Raw genomic sequence first — 21,953 nt, forward strand, 5'->3', positions numbered from 1 at the left:
CTTATGGGTGGAAGAATGAAAGACTTACAAAAAAAAAATGTTTTTCCTGCGTAGTGACTTGGTTATTCATTTAAAATCCTGTGGTGCCCATCCGATGCCATAACCATTCATGGGCGTCCGGCTGGGACCGCACAAACAAATACTTATCCGTGCTTCTGAATTAACATGGGTCAAATTAACGAGTATTTAGTTGCAAGCTTCGGAACTTGCGCGGAAGAAAAGAGCAGGCAGATGCAGCCGCTGACCCCAACCCCTAAACTCCGGTGCCGCCAGCTGGCGCACCAGTCATGGTGCTATTTCGAATTGAGCTTTCAATGTAGTTGTAATTATCAAATGTTTCACCCCTATATTACTAAGAAACCGCAAAAGAAGCCGCCGCGTTTCTCCGCATAAACTCTTGTTTCCACGGGAATGGGTGCCTCGTATGTTGGCTCGCTGAAGTTGCGCCTAGGCACTGCAGGAAAGCAACTGGAAAGGGTGATCGCCGCTGACCAGTTTTCCAACGTTGTGAGCGCTCATTTGCATATGTCTGGTTGATCACAAAACTTATTGCCACGTGCCTAGCACTGCGCGGCTACCACGCTTAGGGATAACAACAACGAAGCGGCTGTTGGCTCGAGAGGCGATATGGGTTGGACTGTGATATCAATGCTGGAAGCCGACCTGATTCTCGGGTTCTCGCCTATGTGTACTTTCACGGCTCCTTGGGGCTTGAGTAATGGCATATCATACATAACCACAGTTTGTCGAAATGTCGAACATAGCAACCAGGGAATCGTGTATTTTAATTGCTACATTCGTATTCGAAAATTTCAGCACCCGCAAAACCCTCAAATTTACACCCTATGGGCAAGCCGATTTTCACAACCTTCCCAAGGTAGCTACGTTTATTCGAAGCTACTAGACTGAAGCCTGAATGCCACGTCACAACACTGTCACAATAGAGAATGGAGCCCACCTGGCCTCCCGACGTTGTTTTGCGAGCGTGGCTTCAGGTTGGGCCAGACGGACACAACGTCCTTCTTCAAATCTTCGGGTTCAGCACGAACTGGAGGAGATTTCCCACGCAGCAGCGGCGATGGGCCTGACGGTCGACCGGGTGGCATCTGGCAATGACCTTCCCCCCCATCTCCAGAGTCTTCTGCTTCCTTAATACTTTGCTGTCCGCGGGAAAAATGGTGGTTTTGGGGTGGTGTCATTAACATTTTTTCGTTAACAAAACGTGCTAGGTACAGGAGCGTTTAGTATCAAATTGTAGAGGGGAAATTATTCTTCACAATGGGTTATTAGTGACAATCATTATACTTATTGAATAAGTGATTAAAAAAAACTATCCGCGAAAATAGTAGTAAAAGCAAACACACAAAAATATCAGTTTCTCGATACAAATAAAACGAAGATATTTCAAATTATATGTTTTTTACAGCAGGGACCAATGCAAAATTGCAGCCAATACTAGCTTTGTGTGTACAGCATTTGCTGTGTTGGGAAAGAAAACAGTAGTCGATTTTAACCCCTGGCTGTCCTCTAGCGGAAACCACGACTCCTTGCTCTACTGGCGGCAAGTAATACAACACAAAAGACGTCACTCTGCAGATAATAGTTCTGACCTTCAGAACATTGATCTCTTCTGATCAGTGCTCAACAAAAGCGGGCATTTTCGAGGAGCGAACGCAAAACTTGTCGAGGTCTGGCTGTCGATGTTCCGGGTAGGTTTGACGTAGTTTCACTGCCTGTAGTATCGTCTGAACAGCTGAATTCGTCTTCTCCGTCATCACTGCTGCTGTTAACGTCGTGTGCTCCTGCTGCGTGCAAACGGGCGTTTCCGTGAAAGGCGTCAGCTTCCGCGGAAACACCCGTATCCATTCAGCAGGAGGGCACGACGTCGACGACATGATGTAAACAAGGAGCGTCGATCACCTGACTCCGGAGACCATCTGAACGTGCGCGACTCGATGGAAACACTGAGAGTTCCTCTACTTCCCATAGGAGGACGCCACTTGTCAAGGAGCGCTTCGAAAACGGGAAAATTCGAATCGTGTAACCATTGATAGCGGGATATTGATGGGAATAGGCGCGGACAGCGAAGTGTTAATCATAGCGACAGCTCCCCTAGGCATCTCGTCTTCATCCTCTCCTTTCTCTTCATCCATGAAGTGGTTATTCACCTTCTGGTCCGCCTGTCAAAAATGAACCAGCTCCTACGGCACGTAGCTCGGCATAAAATTTTACCCTTCAGTCCTTTTGATGTTTTGGATTTTATTTCCAGCTCTGCAAACGAGAACGGCAGTTCATTTTCGGTTCGCTTAAGAGACGACGTCACATAGACAACTGCAAGTGAGCATATCAGTATCCCCTACATCCTGGTTATTAAACAGCGGCAACATACCAACGCACACAAAAAGAGCACTGTTCTCAGTGCTTCTTGACAGAGTGGTAGGTAGAGCTTGAAAACAAAGGGGCCAGACACAACCTTTTGTCCGGCTAAGCGGCCTATACTGTATTTAAACAATTGTAAGGCGACACTTTTTTAAAGTTCGTAAATTCGAAGCTGGGGAGTCGACTTACAATCGAAACCAGAGTGGCACAGTTAGCCAAAGCAAGTGCAACATTCAGTTACTGTGCGTGCTTATCCGGTTTTCGGGAAGAATATTTCTTTAACTTTTACTGCACAGCACAAACTGCAGCTGCGGGAGTGTCGATAGTTTGCGGAAGAGCCACTGTTAGAATCGCGGCGAAGCTCCCTTTTTGCACGTCAGTCACGTCTGGTCACGTGACACGGCGGCACTTCCATGGAGTGTTGATGGTTGATGGAGCAGCAGGCATGGATCATTCGTTGAGTTCGCGGTCATTCCATGTTCACACGTTTGACTTTACGACTGGCTAGATGCTTAGTCACGAGCTCTTCAGTCCAAAAAGCATTCGGCGCTTGTTCAGCACAGCGCTCAAGGAGGCAGCTATCATTTATGCAGAGGCAACAACTGCGCTGTGGGCCTCAAGTTCAAAGCTTCGAAACTGGTTATGTGGGAGTGACGGTGGTAGCGAGACAAAATTTTTAAGTGATCTACAGACCAAGCTTGCCACGTATATCGCCGAAATACGTAATTTGAAGTGGAGACCAACTAGATTCTACGTAGCAGCCATAGTGAGGAAATGATAAACCTAAGTTACAACTGATAACCGAACAGCACTCGTAGATGCTTGGCCAAAAAATTACAACCACTTTCGAAAGCTGCACAAGTGCGAAGCTAGCGCAGAGAAATCTAGAACAATATGTTCACCGTGTTTTTAATGCAGAGCGGAGAACAAATGGGGGTGCCAATGACAGAGAAAGAGTTAAGGCGCATATAAAATCACTAAAAACTTCAAAAAATAAAATTTCAAGAAATATATTTGGAATCTATTAAGAACTTTTCAATTGCATACCAAAAAATTATCCGTAACAACAGCCTCAAATAAACTCTAAACAGTATTGGCGACCGCGAGTAGCAAACAACTGGCTGACATCTAGACGAAAATTGTATCTACATTTATGAACCACTTTCTCACACCTTCCCTCTGTCACTAATTTGACTACAATGAAGACATTATGCAAGCATAAACACGACATCCTGCGGAGATAAAAAAATTAGGCTGAAGAAAATTTCTGCGGTAAGATCTAGAACCAGAATAAGTGAATATTTTCCACCTTGTCTCCCAATACTAGTGTCCTTTAAAATGATATGATGTTCATGATAATACCGTGATATTGCTACACCAATTTTAAAAGTTGCGGTGCAAGAGAAAAAGCATAGCTGTCTCAAAAAGTAGAATTATTGCCAGCCTTTTGTTCACTGTCTCGGCACACGGTACAGTATAGCGGTAACTTAGTAACTTACTCCTGCCTCAAGACGCACAAGGTTTTCGGCATTGACGTGTGAGTGTTCTCACGGGACTGGGGCTCTGACCACGTCGGCGATAGGGAAGAACGAAACACCTAGGCACACCCAGTGGGCCAAGCTGTTTACTGGGAGTGCCCAATTTTTGTCCTCAGTCATAGCAGCATTCGTGCGCTCCGGCGTCGTCTCTCCGGATGCAGATGCCGTCTGCCGAGATGGGAGGTAAGAGGGAACAAGGAGCCGTCTGATGTGCTACGCCAGTCCTCTCAGTCCCCCCCTCTCCGCCACAGCTCCGGGGGAAGTAGGCCATCAGGGGAAACATGAGGCGTCCTCATGAAAGAGAGAGAGATAAGGTGGGGGTTTGCCGCGCCATGCGGGCGAGGGAATGTTGAATTCTCGCACCATTCCTCTCTTAATTGTTATCTCCACCTGGGCGCTGTTTCTCCCCCTTTGGAGACGTACGGCAGTGGTCCTTCAACAGGTCTATCCCGCCGTACGGGAGTCGGCACTCGGGTTGGTAAGCTCTGTCTCCGGCGCCACGTCCAAATCGAGGATGGCAGCCATTACATCGCCGCTGCAGTCGCGGGGATGAAGAGGGGGCAAAGTCCACTGGCATACCATACTGTCACGTGCCGCTGGTACGTCCGCAGTGCGCTGGTCTCCCCCTGCCACGCCGACACCCCGCAGGTTGTAAATAAGGGCAGCAAGCTTCCTCCCTCAATGCACCAGGCATCTTGAAAAGCTCCGTGTACAGGAACCACGCCGGCTTCTTATCTACACGGGCCGCATTCTTCCGGATTCTCCTCCAGCCAAGGTTGAACTGGCGTTCTGGAGTCCGGGTATTCGTTCGAGCTCGAATGCGAGCAGCTCCAAGAATCTTTGTATTCTGGCGCAGCCACGAGGCGCACTGTTTAAACATCGCCTTTCCCACTCTCGTCACCTGAACTCAAACGGCATGGCCCTTACCTGCGCCCGCGATGCCTTTGGCGTAAATAAGGCCAATCGGCAGGCTCGGTCATTCTGGATGCGCTCGGCACAAGCTTCGCGTAAAGGAGCGTGCGCCGAAATCTGAATACAAAGCCGCTCTAGGAAGTGCGCTCAGATCGGTGCGACCGTTAGAGGTTGCCGAGATTGTTGCGTGGCTGCAAGCTGAAAATCCCAAGGTCAGGCGGAATCAGTGGACCCATGCCAACAGCATCTTACACTTAAAGTGACTGTTCAAGTGGAAACTGCACGCGCTGAATGGAGCGTCAGCTAGCAAACCCCAGAGAAGTCTCTGCGGGCATCGCTGCAACTCCCGAAGCCAGCGCACTCGCTGCGACAGCCGGAAAATGGCGCACACGTGCAATCACGCAAACCGCGGCTCTGTAGCAGCCACAGCCAGCGAAATCACTGAAGGATTGTCAAATGCTGTGCATGTGAGACCCCGCACACAGCTACACTGTGGGCATGATTACAACACCCTCAGTAAGCGCGATCGATGAAAGAAAGCGGAATGCTTCGAGCGTGAGATCACGCACAGAACAGCACCGGTGCCGTCAGCTGCTTGTGCAACTTGAGCTCGCGACAGACAAGCACCAGACCCTCGAGTTCGAGCGCGAGCGGATATAAGGAAAAACAGTCCTTTCCGCGAGGTTGCAGTGCTGAAGGTAGGCGAAGGAGCAGAATATCAACCGCAAGGGCACGGGAGGTCTTACTTAAAGTTACCCGGCAGGTGTCGATTTTCAAGCCGGCGACGTTCCTTCACGCGAAGCTTGTGCTGAGCATGTTCATACGAACCGTGCGCGCCCACTGGCCTTATTTATCACACCGGCACTCCGGGCGCACGTACGGGCCACACCGTTTGAGTTCGGACGGCGATGGCGATGTTTAGACGGCGCGCCCCGTGGCTGCGCCAGCGTACAAACGTTCTTGGAGCAGCTTGCATTCGAGCTCGAACAAATAATTCACGAACGGGAGGGCTGAGGAGATGCCAGTGCACAATGACCTCTGCCGTCTGGGATTTGGAGCATGCCCGTTAAACCCTGGCTGGAGAAGAACTCAGCCCGTGTAGATACGCAGGCCGGCGTGATTCCTGTACACGGAGCTCTGCAAGGCGCCTGGTGGATGGAGGGAACGGAGCCTGCTGCCCTAATTTGGCGTGACCGTGTGCGAGCAGCGCACTGTGGGCATACCGACGGCCCGACAGATGGTGGGTCAGGGTACTTTGCCCCTTGTCTTCCGCCGTAACAGCGGCGGCGGAGATTTCAGCAGAACTAGTCGAATGTGCGGTCTGCACGCAGAGCCAGCCCAACGGGAGGGTGGTTGTCCTCGCTTTTGCCGCGGTGCCAGAGACAGAGCTTACCAACCCGAGTCCCGACTCCTGTCCTGCGACATGGATCTGCTGAGGGATCAGCCGTGCAGCTTCAAAGGGGAAAACAGCGCCCAGGTAGAGGTCACCATTAAGAGAGGAAGGGTGTGGGAATTCAACACTCCCCTCGCCTGCACCAGAGCGGGGAACACCCTCTCTCTATTTCCCAGGGACCCCTCATCTTTTCCCTTCTGGCCTCCTTCCCCCAGGGCTGTGGTGGAGAGGGCGGGAATGAGAGAACTGGCGTAGCGTGCCAGGCGGCCCCTTCTTCCCCTTCCCCTCTCATCTCGGCGGACAGCGTCTGCGCCAGAGACAACGCCGTATCGCCGGAGCGCACGGATGCTGCTGTCACCGACGATGGAAACTGGGCACTCCCAATAAATGGCTTGGCCCACTGGCTGTGCCTCGGCGTGCCGTTCTTCACGACAACGACTGTGGTCTGAGCTAGCGGCCTGGCTCTCGGCTCTGAGAGGAGTGTCCGAGCCATGTCAGAACCCTCACACTCTATGACCTCAGATAGCAAGCTACATTTTAAACGTAAGCACCACTGCCAGCAAATGACCTAGTTAAAGGACGCCTGGCAGAACAGATGACACACAGATTGCCTACTCCCAAGATGACAAAAAGATTAGAATGAAAGAGAGAAGAAACAAGACTGACCTCATTCTGTTGTGATGGTGACTGTGTTACTAGTGGCTTGTTTTTTAGCTCTTTAAGCTGGAGATGAAGCTTCTTCAACTCGCGGCTGCAAAGGAAAAAACAATATCCATCAATGACGCCCTGGAAGCCAAGTCAAATTCCTTGCCGTGTCCCACAGGTGGTTAATGAGCATTTTCAAACAACCGGAAGCTGCTTATGTTGCCGCAGTGACAGATATCACTTTCATGCTAAATAAATACTGGCAAAGTACCAAACGAAACATTTTAGCATATGTTTACTAACCAAACTGTTCAGCACATATTTACATTTCTTTAGCAGTTCACTTTTCAAACCCACTTACGTACCCACTCCTCGACCCATCCTTCAATTAGTTATCCAGGCTATCAACATACTTGGCCAATATTTAATAATTTATGGCCAAATAAATGTATTCTAATGTTACTACTACTATTCCTACTACAGCTTGATGGTTCAGTTTGATTTATGGTGCTTAATGCCCCAAAGCCACTCAGGCTATGAGAGATGCCACAGTGCAGGCCTCCAGAAATTTCGACCATCCGGGGTTCCTGAACATGCACCCACATCGCACAGCAGTTGCCACGGTCGAGATTCGATAACGCATCCTTGGACACTGCAGTCCTTAACCACTGCGGCACCACGGCGGGTACAATAGCTGGAAGAATTTGTGGAAATTCGTACGAAGACCACAGTGGCATCCGTTTAGGTGGCATTTCATACCACTTTCAATAGGTTATGAAAGCTACTACACTATACTACTACAGGTATCGTACTGAAGGGTTTTGGTAGTGAAAACAACAACACCATACTATTCAAGCAGAGGTGAGAAAATTGCTCTGCAATGGAACTATTCAGCACGCTCAATGGACACTCACGCATGATCTTCCTGCAGAACCGCCAGCCTGTCTTGGAGCTCAGAGATTTCATTGTTTTGGACCTTCAGTATCAGCTCCAGCTGCACGAGAAGAAACGTTGGCAAAACATCCCAGTTAATGGCCAAAAATGTTATTTAGGATACCAGAGGAGGATTTTCCCCAAATTGAACAGCTCTGGATCATGATATAGTACTAAAAGATATTTCACCGGGAGCTGCGCTATGCCACAGCCAGTGAAATGCATTCTGGTAATCGTGGCAATGTCGGCGCAGTGTAGAGTCCTGCATTGCCACGTGATGCTTCTTTCCACAAATAATGAATTTGTAGTACTAGTTGCGTCACGTGTTTCGACACTTGCATGTCAGGACCCTGAACATTTTGTTTTCGCACGAAAGACAAAGGCCCCCAAAAAAAGAACTTAGAAGGTGGTCCGGAAGGCTGATAAGAAAATTATCACATTTAGCTGTTTTGTCCCCAGAGAGTATGGTAAACATGCAAGGTCTTCAGGCCCGACACGTCCTTTCTGCACCATTAAGCTTAGAGGGAAGTGCTTAAACTGCTACCAAAGAGGCAGTCGAACTCAACTTTGCGCCGCTTTTTTAGGCTGCATTTTTGGTGATATCTGGTGGTGTAAACTGTTGGTTTGATGCTGGCATATTTAAGAGCTCACATCGGTACGTGTGCTTGGCATACCTATTCGCTCCTCGTACATCAATGCTGCCACAGCAGCATAGTAGGATCAGTAGCCGTAGTATTTAAGAGAGAAAATGTGGCTATAAATAACCCTGAATATCTGCAAGCACAACTTCAATAATTAGAAGTTCTGAACAGTTCGAAGAACATCTGCAGTCTCGTAGGTAAATTTGAGCAAGTCTCCAGTGCGCTAGGCTGGACCAGCCCGGTTAATACGAGAATTTGGGGTGTAGGTAACAATGACCGATCTCCGTTCTGCCACAGACCAATGAAGATATGATCTATTGTAGACTCAAAAAGTTATGCTCATCCCCGGCTTGATATGCAGCAGCGCCCCAACCCCAAACTATCAGCACGAAGAGACTTGTGAACCGCCGAAGCGTGTCCCTGCAGAGAGCGGCTTCAGTGCAATGCAGCCACGGATGTCATTCTCTCGGCGCTTAGACAAGGCAGAGCCAGACCAGAGACACCAGTTCGCGCACTTTTCACACCTATCCAGCCCATCCATGGTAAAGAAGTATTTGGCGGAGGCACCGACATCGAAGCGCCTCCAACCCAAAGCAGCGGCAGCGCTTGTCCTACGGCACGACCATCCTTGGACGTACAAAAGCAATCGCACACCATCTCGCAAGCTATTGTGGGCTCATAAGGTGACCAAATTTATCCCGCAAATTCTCTTAGCTTGCAAATGTAATTCTGGTCCTCCCGTTCGCATAGTACACTCAGGTGATCCACCTTTTTTAAGATTGAACTAACGTGACCACATGACCACCTTGAAATCCAAAAAGCATGGATCGATCTGTCCCCACCAAAATTAAACCAGTTTTAGTTAAAGGTTCATTACTTTGCGTTGGTTGCAAGTTTCATGTTTGAAGAAATTCAGCCACTGAAAATTAGCCTTAGGTAAAGACTTAACGCTTCAAAATGTCTGAAACATAAGCCATGATACAAACCAATATACAAACCAAACCAAAACAAGTTTTCCAAAAATGAACCAACTCGCCCAAAAAGAAGTGATAATGGAATAAGCTAAAACACATCGCACTTGTCCGGAAGAAAGCTCGCCTAGTCTGCAGAAAAGCCTCGCTGTACAATATTAAAATGAGCATACTTTTTCTTCGCTGATGTAGTTACCTGGGCAGGGTCCACAATGTGGGTCTGGGTCGCGGCATCGCATGTCAGCTGCACAGCCTGCATGGCTCGCGACAGGCAGCGAGGTTGGTATGGCGTCTGGCTGCAGCTATCCTTGACACAGACATCCTTTTCCTCGACGCCATCCTCCTCAGCAAACTCGTACGAGGTGCGGCTGCACGGACTGGCCCGCGCACCTTGATATCCGCCATCACCTGCCTCCACGGGCTGCTCCAGCTCCTGGTCAATCTTTCCGGCACACCAGTGCACTACCGTCAGACTGCACCCGAACTACGAAGCCTCCAACCACTACCATAATGGTTTGGTTTGGTTTAGGGGTGTCAACATTCCAATATGACTCGAGCTATGAGAGACTCGCCGTAGTGGAGGGCTCAAGAATTTTGACCATCTGGCGCTCTTTAACGTGCACTGACATCGCACAGAAACGGGCACCTCGCCTCCATCGAAAAGCGGCCACCATGGCCAGGATTCGATCCGGCATCCTAGGGCACAGCAGTTGAGCGCCCTAACCATTGCGGCGAGGTGGTGCATCACATTACGCAGCAGACATTATGCGCACATGAAACAGCTTTTTTGTGTGAGTGTGTGTGTGTGTGTGTGTGTGTGTGTGTGTGACACCAATGTTTTCTAAATTTGGAAAGTGACCCTTACGTAAGGGCGACATTTGTTTTCCATGACATGTAACGTCTCATAACCAAGTGTACGTATCTGTCACAGTTGTTTCTGCGGATCAATTCCTCCCTGCCAAAATTAATCCAGTTTTCGTTACAGGTTCATTATTTTGCTTTGGTTACATGAACCTTCCCGAGAAATTTAGTGTTAATCCAGTAAATGTGGCCTATTTATTGAATTTATGCGGCCAAGTTGACAGCAATTTCCCAGTGGTGTGGATGGAAGGATGGATAAAAGTTGAAAATACTGTTCTCAAGTGCATGTCATTCTGTTCAGGTACAAGATTACCGACACGAAAATGACATCAAAATGACACCGCCAAAAGCTTAGCTCCACCCTAGCCACCACCTCGTAGTGATTAGTGTGTAGTCACTACTGAGTTCTCTGCGTCCATCCAATCACAGTGTGTCCCATACTGAACAGAAACTGAACATATTCTGGCATGCTAAGTCGGCTGCAGGTTCTGCCCAGATCTTTTTTGCAAAATGTTTCCATGTAGGCAGAAAGAATTCTCGAACCAAGGTCCTCATGTGCCTATCCCTTAGCACTAATTTATGACATCCCGACAACTCCATCACCCAGACCCAGCAAGAACACATGCACCCATACCTTGCGCGCAGACAATTCCAGCCCGTTGTGGGCGCCCCCTGGAGCAGCAGTGGGGATGGTGCAGTCATCGGTGTCGTCCTCATGGTCTTGGTAGTAGAGGAAGGAGAGGGGTTCCTCGTGCACCTGTCGGAATCCCGGATATCGGTCCACAAAGTTGGCCAGCGTGCTGTACTCTGACAGCACCTGCCGCGCCTCCTGGGGGCTCAGGACCTTCAGCAAGTCATCCTCCTGGGACGGCCCGGTTTCCTGCAGGAAGTCCCGTAGCCGTCTGCAGCAGCAATATGAAGCCGCATACGGTCAGGCTGCATACTTGTAATGCGCTCGTATACTACACAGCAAGCCCTTGCCAACTCGTATTTGAGTGACATAGCTGCCGTGTGCTCACACCTAAAGACTATAAAGTAGCGATCGGCAGTTTTCAATGTCCGTTGGTCAAAACAACATACAATGAGCAAGTCTACATGAACACGCTGCTATACATGACCCCCGTTACAGCTCCAATTTATGCAACTCTATATGCTACCCCTGTCCACTCACGAAACTTGCAAACTCCCCAGTAGAGACTTGGCAGAGTTCGTGCAGTTGCAGAAGGAACTTGTGAAAAGCATAGTGGATGTCTTTAGCCAATGCACCTTCCATGCTCGTTTATTTATTTTGGTTGTTTCTTTGTTCCTTCCCAGAACGCATTAACAGGTAAAAAAGCATGGCCACGTTTTAAATTGCAGTCAAGAGAAGCCACAGAACCTGATTAACCTCGCCAAGGTTCCTGCGATGAAAGGACAAGCCGATTGAGCGGAAGATCCTGTCTTACCTGACAATATCATCCACATCCGCATCGGTTAGAGCCTGCAACTCTGGCTCTTCATCTACTGCTGGTACGTCTTCCACACTGCAAGAAAGACCGTGCCTATTACACAACTCCAGGCACTTCAGCAACGGAACATCAAGAACAGAACTCGTTTTTATAACCTGCATTCTGGCCTGCATTGGAAAAACTATGCTTGACGCCCCACTGTGCTGTTTTACGACAATACGTGCGAGCTGTTCATGAATATTCCAGTACCATTCTGAAGAGCACAATTTTCAATGTTCGCAAGGCGCACACCGAGAACAAGCGACAACGTTCCCTCAACGTGTACAGATATTCCACCTTGTGCAATTTCACATCAATAATGAGCCACTGAATAAAAATCAGCCTATTCAATAAACAGCCACAACCAATTCTTGGAGCTTGAACCGTACTATTATGGGTGCGAATATTGAATATTTCAAATACCAATCAAATATGTTTGTTGTTCGATTCATACTTGCAGTCAAAAAACTGATACTCATGATCTTCGAATTACCACACTGTATCACTCACAGTACGAAGCCTTACTGCAATACCTGACCGCGTTGACTGCTGCTAAGCATCCTCAACATGCGACAATGCAGTTTTGTGAAGAGGGACCTTACGAAGGTCTCACAAAAAATGCATACAAAACAAAGCCATCCATGACACCAAGAAAAAACATTGTTCTCACTGAAATTTCACCTCAAGCGCAAAACCTATTCATCACACAAAGTTACTGTTATGCACCTCAAGTTGTTCTTTTTTAGGCCCATTTGATAATTCGAATTTTCGGTTAACTAGGGCATTATTTCTGGTCCCGTGGTAGCAGTAATGAGAGTTCACTGCATCCAGCAGCAATATGAAAACTCGACCCGGCTTCATGCTGGTTCATTCTATACTAAAAGAAACTGAATAAGAAATCCTCTAAAACTCGGATGCAAGATTTTTCAGTGCGCCATATGCTTCTGTAGGAATCTAGTTTAATTTTATTTTGGATACAAATGTCAACTATGATATAAAGAGGACTAGCAATGTTTGCTATTTTGATTTTTTTTTAATTATCAGATATTCGATTCGATAATCGAAGGAATTTTTTCGCCCCATATCTGTACTCAATTCGTATCTGAGAATTTTAATATTCGCACGCCCCTACTTTCTGCCTACACCAAAACTTCGTAAATGTTTTGGTGTTCAGGACTACGAGCAACAGTACAAAAGCCTGAAATCCAGCATGTCATCCTTTTTTCATCAACACACTGCTCATACACTGTATTGAATTGCAGTTTGTCAAACACATGCCAACAAACCTATACATGCCAACACAGTTCACCGAATCTAACCATATTTTCAAATAAGCTGGGAATAGGAAGCAGTAAAAATTGATAGTTTCATGGATTGAATATGAGAGGTGCCATTGTGGAGGGCTCGATATTGACCTATGTGATAATGCAGCACGACGGCTAAAACACTGCGTCGCTGGGTCCGACTAATGTCACTTCACACATGAGTATATGGATGCCAGCACTGCATAAAGCAGTTCATTCACTGGAATGACTCGCTGTTGACGTTATAACAACTGGCGACGAGGATGGGACAAGCAGACGGCGGATGGAGCGAGCAAGCGAGTAACCGAGCGGTGCCTTCGTTCAGTGTTTCAGGAGGAAAGCATCGCCTTGACTTTCGTTCTGCGTTACAGGAAAAAGGAACGAAGTAGTGCGTGCTCTCGGGGTACGACTACCGCCTTGTGGAAAACCAGTTGTGTCCCTCTCCGCCGTGGCCAATCACCACCACCACAACGAGCGTCGTGGCAGCGCCGGCTGGAAGAGAAGGTAAATACCTCCCCTTGGGGGAAGGAGACCATCGTTGGGTGTGCCACCAAGAAGTCTGGGCGGGTTCCCGCAGGAAGCCCAGAGAGCTTCAGGATCTAGCCGGCAACGCGAGCAGTTGTCTCTCGCTTGGAGACGATAACGGGCACGGAGTATGCAGCGCACACGCGATGACTCGTCGTGCACGACCGCCCGTCTTCTGGTTTCCAACGGCGAAGCGACGAGTAAATACTGCGCGCTCTCGCCGCCTCCCGCGGCAGACGTCGTGGTATGGCTTTGTCCGAAGAACACGGCGCGGATGGGAGATCCCGGCCGCCATATTCACGGCGCATGCAAATTTCCGCAGCCAAAGTCGCACCCCCATTCCCCAGCCGGTGAGTCAGGAGTCCTTCTTTCTTACGTAGCCTTGCCCTTCCAAGGAAATCCTTGTTGATGTATAGCTAGCCGTCATGCTCTGTATGTTTTTCATGAGCAATAAATGGGACTGGAGTTAACGCTGTGTCGTACCCTTCCTTGTCCTTTTGTTCCCTCCGCGGTTCGCTAGCGAGAACGCTGCTCCCGCGCAGTGGCGGCGGGGTGGAAGACCGTCTCCCTTATGTTACCCCGCAGCCTGCAGACGCTCACGGATGCAAGCATCGTCGTGACCTTCGTTCAGCGTTCAGAGGGCAGCATCGCCCATGGCATCCCAACAGCAGTCTCCGGAGAAAACGGATGAGTAACGAACTTTTGGGCTCCTTTAAACATGCCGTCAGTGGGGAAGATGTCAGAATACGACCCCAAAACACAAAACTTCGAGTCGTACTTAAAGCACTCAAAGCATTTTTTAACGGCAAATGAGATAATCAACGAAAAGTGTCTCCCCGTCTTCTTGACAGTAGTCGATCACTTAGCCAGGAAGTGCGACTACGGCGACTTCTTACAAGATGCCCTCCGAGACAGGCTGGTTGCCGGCACACGGGATGAAGAGACTCGGCGTGCTCTGTACTCGGAGCGAGACATGACATTTCAAAGCGCATGCCCAATCGCCCTTGACAGAGAACTAGCGGTGCGAGACAGTGGGCAAATGCGGTCATGAGAACACGAGGCATTAGTGCTCGTAGTGAAAGTTCTACAGCATCCCTAGCCGAGGCAACCTAAGCCCAGGAGAAGGCAAGGCGGCAAGAGCGGGAGGTGTGATAGGTGCGGCAGGGCACAGTCATCGGACGTTTTCTGTTACAAAAACTCGGTTGTCATGAGTATTCAAAAGTAGGCCACTTGAAGAAAAAGGTGCCGCATAGTTAGGGCAAAATCTAAAAGCACCCACTTGCTCAAATATTTCGACGAAGACTCTGAGCATGAACTGTATCATTTGGTTAACTCAACCCGATCATGTTATGAAGGGGGCATTATCATTGAGGGGCATGCCCGTAATATGCAGGTTGACACGGGAGCAGACAATCGTTCCAGAGTTAGTGTACTAGTCCCACTTTTCGCGCGTAAGAGGCGAACCATGCAAAATGTCGCTTCGCACGTATACTAGGGAACAGATAGAACTTAAAGGGCAGTGTGACGTAGCTGTTCAGTACAAGGATAATAGCATGGCGCTACCTGTCGTTGTTGTTAAGGGCAACAAAAAGAGGTTACCAGCACTACCTGGCCGAAATTGCCTGGAACATCTCAAACTTGACTGCCTGGAAATTGGACAGGTGGCACTTAAACAAAAGTACCCTTCGGTGTTCTCTGAGAAATTAGGAACAATATATAAGTTGCAAGCAAAAATTGTTCTGAAACGTGGTACAGTTCCTGTATTTTGCCGCGCTAGACCTGTACCCTTTGCATTGCAGAAAAGGTTTAGAAAATTGTTGGAGCAAGTGGAAACAGGCATGATGCAGCCAGTAATGCGCCGCGGTTGGGCTACACCGTTAGTCATTCTTAAAAGAAGATAACAGTACCAGGTTATATGGAGACTATAAGATAACCGTAAACACTTCATTGAAAACAGATCGTTACCCACTACTCAGGCCCGAGGATATGTACACTGCTTTGAAAGGAGGAAAGGTATTTTGTGCACTAGACATTTCTTTGGCGTACCAGCAATAGCCGCTTACTCCAGGTTCCAGATCATTTTTGATGTAAACACTAGCCTGGGGTTGTTTGAATGTCAGCGCCTACCTTACAGGTGTGGCTAGTGCCCTGGTAGTATTCCAGTCCATGATGGACAAAGTGCTTTGCGGCATCCCGCATGCCAGATGTTACATCGATGACATGATCGTGACTGGGCAAGATATAGCAGGCTGCCAAATAACACTGGAGCGTGTCTAATACCCGTGTCACACGAGCAAGCGAAAACTCTTACCTAAGCGCTCTTTTAGCGAGTTGAGACTTTTATTCAAATGGAGTTGCATAGCAGACACAAGGCGCTGGCGATCTCTTTTTAGCGTTTCCTTCGGAGGACGCTATGAAAAGCGCGGCGCTACATCTTGAAACAAAACAGGACAAAATAAAACCCATTAAACCGACGTAACGCAGCATATAAATCAAATACGTCTGTTATTATATGCGGTTTATAGTAAATTTAGCTACAGTATGTTCACAAACGGTAAATTTAAAAAACAATTGCGCATCCGCATCGGTGGTTAGCGTCATAACGTGATATCTTAAACTGCACACCAGAGTGCCGTAGAAAAAGTGCATTTTGCCCCTTGTTAATCTACGAATCATAAATATATTTGTTGAACTGCGCAAACCATGGCACAAAATTAAACCGCTGCTTTCTTTCATCACTAGATGATAATCACTGGTAACCACTACGAAGTTCGTCCGTGTGCTGTGCAATGTCAGCGCACGTTAAAGATCCCCAGGTGGTCGAAATTACTCCGTAGCCCTCGACTACGGCTCCCCTTTCTTTCTTTCTACTTTCACTCCCACTTTCCTCCTTTTCCTTACGGCGCAGTTCAGGCGTCCACAGAGCAAGTGTGACTGATACTGCCCCTTTCCCTTCCTGTGAACGAATTCATATTTATTATTATTATTATTATTATTATTATTATTATTATTATTATTATACCAATCAAATATTGCCAAGCAGGATAAGGCGCATTCTTGCAATTTAAATCCTGTAAAGAACAATTCATGAAAATTAGTTACTCAGACCATTCATACAAGCAGAAGTGAGCATTCTGCACAAACGCTCCTCTTCAATATCTAATGATATCAGAGATCAGAAACAACCACTACATACAGCTAGACTATCTCTTTTACTCTGAAGCTTCGCTGAAACATCCGCCTTCTCGAACGATCCAGCAGTTTTCACTGTTCTCAAAGGTGGAGAGACAGCAATAACAGCATCGCTCTATTCAAATGACAGAATATGCAGCATTTAGATCTAATGTGTGAATGTCAATGCCAGTTAATCGCTTTCTACTTATACAACCGTTATTCATGGTTTCTTTAGCTTTATTACGGAATTTTTGTTATGGTTGGCTCAGGCATCAATATGGCCCCTATAGTTTTAATGAACTAACTTCAGCTATATTGACACATGCCATTCAAAGACGACGGAGAATTGTACGGGCGATTGGGAAACGACGACAAAAAGAGACTGCTCAGTCCCGTGCTGACCTAACTGGTTGTCGGTGTTTCTGTTCCTCGGTGCCTTCTGTGTAATGCTCTGTTACAAGTCAGGTGGAGGCTTTGCCGGCTATCGATCCAGTCCTGCATAAACAACCTATCACTACGGAGCTTACACCGGTATATCACCGCATCGGCCGCCACCTACGTGGAGAGCCCCCTGAATTCGGGACCTTTCCGGCCACTACCAGGACGACGCAGCCTCAGAAGGCTGTAAAACATGCTGCAATGACATCTGAGAGGAGGCTTTCCAAGCACATCCTATGTCATCAGCCGCGAACACCTCCGTCTTTTCATGGCGATGTGTTCGAGCATGCCGAGGACTGGCTTGAGACCTACGAGCCAGTCGCTCGTTACAACGGGTGGACCGATAAGCGTATGCTCCAGAACGTGTACTTCACTCTTTAAGCGTCTGCGCGACCATGGTTTGAAAACCATGAGGCTTTATTTTCCATCTTGGGAAGCCTTCTGTCGTGACTTGAAGGCCACTTTTTCTAGTGCCGACCGCCGGGAGCGAGCAGAAGATGCGCTACACTCCCGCAGTCAGCGCCAGAATGAGAGCGTGCGTATGTTCTTTGAGGACATGACACGCCTCTTCAAGCGCGCAGATCCGAAAATACCGGAAGAGAAGAAGCTGCGCCACCTGATACGGGACGTTAAGCAAGACCTTTTCACGGGACCGGTGCGCAGCCCATCGCGCACTGTGGCGGAGTTTCTCAGCGAGGCTACCACCATGGAGACAACGCTGCCACACCGAGTCCGTCAATACAACCGCGACGTCAAAAGCATTGCATCCGACGCACTCCCTATGCATTTTGGCAGAGACATGGGCTCATTACGCAACCTCACCCGTTTTGTCGTGCGAGAGGAACTTGAAGCCCTCCGGATACCTGCCAACACATCTTTTCCTTCACTGGCGGAAGTCGTCCGAGACGAGGTTCACATGGCAACTGAGCAAGTGCCTGACGTTCCCCATCAGTTAGACGTGATACCTATATACGCGTCCGTCCTACATAAGTCTCCTCCCCCGCCGGACCATGGTGTCAATGCCGCAACTCCAGCAATAGAGCCGCAGGGTCCTCGCATGGGAGACCTCGCATGAAGCCGAATGGGGCCTCGCTATTCCCCTCTGCCATGCTACCAGCGACCGCGTAAAAATCGAGCATAGCGGACCCGGAACCATCGGCCCCTCCGCTATCATTGTGATGAAGCAGGTCACCTCTACCGGACGTGCCCGTACCGCCTTGTCGACATGAGGGATTTTGCACCGAACGTTCCCTGCCCTCGGAATCACAAACGGCCTGCTGAGATCGCTAGCAAACTTACAGCGCCACAGTATCGCAGCACGTCCGGTTACCAAAAGCGTCGGTCTACGTCCCCGACAAGCTACCGTTCGCCAAGCCCCAACCATTCCAGACGTCGCTCTCCAAGCCCGCGCCGGGAAAACTAATACCAGCAGCCTTCGTAGGCAGGGTCGCTGATGTCGGGAAATGTGAAGATCCTCCGTCATCGTCAGACCGATCGGACGAGAGTTTTCTGTTGGCAGGTAGCGACAGCATCCGACGTGCTACCTTCGATCGGTACAACAACATTTCACTTGGGACACGTAGCGACAGCATCCGAGATACTACCTTCGATTTGTGCATAACAAAGGAGTTCATGCCACCGCGTTACTCGACACTGGTGCCAATTATTCAGTAATGAGTCATGGTCTCGCTCGACAATATGGGAAAGTTTTGACGCATTGGTCCGGCCCGAAAAATCACACAGCGGGAAGTCACTTGATTGCCCCTGCAGGCAAGTGCACAGCGCGGGTCAGCATCCGTGGTTTTTTTTTGTATGTCGAAGAATTTGTCGTACTTTCTGAGGGTTTGAAAGACTTGATTCTTGGCCTAGACTTTCTGCAGACCCACGGCACTGTCATTGACTTGAAAGAAGCGTGTGTGACATTTTCGACCAAATGGGCCGTGGCGCGGATTCAGCACGAGGATCCGGGACTGAACGCCTCGCTTTTAGTTGACGATGACGTGAGGGTATCGGCACGGTCTGGTGTCCTGGCTTTTATGAGGCATTACTCATTTCACGATTACGAGGGCATCGCGGATGGGCAACCTCCCGCTACTACTCGAGAAGGAATTAGCCATTGCTCGAAGACTCGTGCAACTCCAGAGCGGTTCTGCTACTGTCCTCTTGACTAATTTTGCTAAGGAGATGCGGCACCTCGCCAAGGAGACGGCCGTTCCCTTCCTTCATGACGTTACTGCCTTGCCTCATTTATGTACCACCGGGGCCAACCCTCAAGAAGAAGCCGCATCTTGTCAGGCTCTTCAAACCGTTAAAATTAGCCCGGACTTGACGCCTGATCAGAGGAATCTTTCCTCGGCTCTTCAGACCGATTTCGCAGACTGGTTAGCCACGGGCTCCAAGGTCGGCTGTACTCCTGTCGCCAAGCACCGCATCATCACCGATGAGTCCACGCTACCGGTATGCCAGCGCCCGTACCGGGTAGGAACGTGAAGCCGATAAAAAGGCAAGTGGATGAAATGCTTGCGGATTTTGTGATCCAGCCTTCGACGAGCCCATGGGCGTCGCCAGTGGTCCTTGTCAAAAGGAAAGATCGCATGTTGAGATTCTGCGCCGATTGCCGAAAGCTAAATAACGTGACCAAATAGGACGTCTATCCGCTCCCCAGGATCGATGAAGCCCTCGACCAACTACGCAACGCCAGGTACTTCTCCTCATTAGACCTCAAAAACGGATACTCGCCGATCGAGTTGGATCACAAAGACAGAGAGAACACTGCATTTGTGACGCCCGATGGTGTATACGAGTTTAAGGTGCTTCCGTTTGGTCTTTGCACTGCGCCGGCCACGTTCCAAAATGTGATGGACACGGTTTTATCAGGAATGAAGTGGCAGTCGTGCTTGGTGTACTTAGGTGATGTTATTTTCTCGCCTACTTTCGAGCAACACCTGAACCGGTTGCGCATTGTGCTTCAAGCACTCAAAAGCGCCCAACTAACGATCAAGCCTGAGAAATGCCACTTCACTATCAAGGAACTACGTTTTCTCGGCCATGTTGTTACTGCGCAGAGCGTCCTCCCTGATCCGGACAAGACTACCACAGTGTCAAGTTTTCCACACCCCATCAACAAAAAGATACTTCAGCGATTTCTGGGTCTTTGTTCTTACTACCGACGCTTCGTTCGCGATTTTTCCTAGATAGCTGAACCGCTCACAGCGCTAACCAGAGAAGACAAAACCTTTCTGTGGGGAGGCAATCAAGACCAAGCCTTCCAGGAGCTTCGAAGTCGTTTACACAGACCCCCAATACTGACCCATTTCGATGAAGATGCCGCCACCGACGTACATACTGATGCAAGCAACGTGGCCTCTGGGTGGTGCTCATCCAGTAGCAATACGGAGTAGAACAGGTTATCGAGTATGCGATCCGAACACTCTGACGATCGGAGGCGAAGTATTCGACCACAGAAGTATTCGTCTTGCGGTAATCTGGTCCATCAGCAGGGTTTGCTCGTACAGCTTGAAGCAAAATTTAACATAATTCTGCGATCGATACCCAACATGCGAACGTAATATCTTATTGTACATCAACCCCAACAACCTTAATGCTGAGGAACCAACACTGAGCTGAAAGCCAGTGCATTATTTCTCTTTACCACTGCTTGCTCAGACATGCAGTTCCAAAGCAACATACCATGCAAGCCACTCAAACTTTTCAGCCTATCGATCAAACAGCTGTTCCCAATAAGTTATTGTTTGAGCCTTAGCATTTTTAATTGAATTAAAGTCTGTTTATACGTCACTCAAGGCCGGAATTGCAGTTCAAATAGTTCAGACCATCTGAGTCACGGTGCAAAGTGGGCTTATGTTCCTGCGGCAGTCCACTATATATACAGTCTCAACTCCTTTGCATGTTTTACGCTCGTTTATAACGACAATCCTCAAGATACGAAGTCCATATGTGCCGCTCTTAATCAAGCCAATGGCAGAGCTGTACAACCGCCATTAGGTGTGCGTTAGCTAGCAAATGACTCCTGTCGTGTACTGAAATTACACGAACAATGCAGTCTGCAGTAAGGGTTTGTTCATGCAAAGGAAGTAACGACAGTTGTGGCGTAGTCGACGAACCTAGGGGCGGAATCTTGAAGACATAGCGCAAAAAAGTCGGGGACAACTAACACAGATGTAGACAGGACATGCGCTAACTGACAACTTTTCGGAAGCTTGCGCATTTTTATCAAACGAGTTTACGACAGCGACAAGCTGCATGCTGAAATCGAGTCCAATTATAGACGGTATGCACGTGACGTCATCCGCCAGAGGCGCTAGCAGCCGGCGCAGCATTCGCCGTATGCGTGGTCGTGTGTGCGGAAGCCGCACCCATCCGCAGTATTCAACTCGTGATCCGTGGGGTAGACCTTTTGCGTCTAGACGGAATTTCTGCTTTCACCAGCGAAAACCACGTGAGAGAGTGGATACACCCGAGGACTTCGTGGAACAAGAAAAACGACAGTCGACGAAATTTCTGACTTTTTGAAAACAACGGCTCATACGATCGCGGTAACTTCGTCGAGGTGCGCCGCGTACTAGAACACCACTTATTCGCGTTGCATTCTCCGACATCGGTGCCTGCCTTCTGAAATGCGGTCTTAAGTTCTGCGACAGGTGAAGAAATTAAAACAGACTAAGCCATGAAAGTTTTAATTTTTGGCAAGCGAGCGAGGCCAGGAGCCACACGTGCATGAGGATGTCGATG

The 21,953-nt window shown here is 48.7% G+C and overlaps 1 protein-coding gene across 1 annotated transcript in view; it reads right to left on the reverse strand.

The window, feature by feature from the left end:
• Positions 1 to 15,781, reverse strand: part of LOC146172143 (uncharacterized) — a 33,399-nt gene extending 17,618 nt beyond the window's left edge. Inside the window, exons 1-9 of the mRNA XM_084585982.1 lie at positions 15,717 to 15,781; positions 11,719 to 11,796; positions 10,908 to 11,175; positions 9,609 to 9,854; positions 8,623 to 8,631; positions 7,782 to 7,861; positions 6,889 to 6,973; positions 2,046 to 2,180; positions 959 to 1,160 (exon numbers count right to left, since the gene is read on the reverse strand). Coding sequence (XP_084442108.1) covers positions 959 to 1,160; positions 2,046 to 2,180; positions 6,889 to 6,973; positions 7,782 to 7,861; positions 8,623 to 8,631; positions 9,609 to 9,854; positions 10,908 to 11,175; positions 11,719 to 11,796; positions 15,717 to 15,781 — 1,168 coding nt within the window. The remainder of the gene's footprint in view (positions 1 to 958; positions 1,161 to 2,045; positions 2,181 to 6,888; positions 6,974 to 7,781; positions 7,862 to 8,622; positions 8,632 to 9,608; positions 9,855 to 10,907; positions 11,176 to 11,718; positions 11,797 to 15,716) is intronic.
• Between the last annotated feature and the right edge of the window lie 6,172 nt (positions 15,782 to 21,953).

Source organism: Amblyomma maculatum, unplaced genomic scaffold (genome assembly GCF_055883805.1).
Source record: "Amblyomma maculatum isolate TAMU_Amacu unplaced genomic scaffold, ASM5588380v1 scaffold_13, whole genome shotgun sequence".
Lineage (NCBI taxonomy): Eukaryota > Metazoa > Arthropoda > Arachnida > Ixodida > Ixodidae > Amblyomma > Amblyomma maculatum.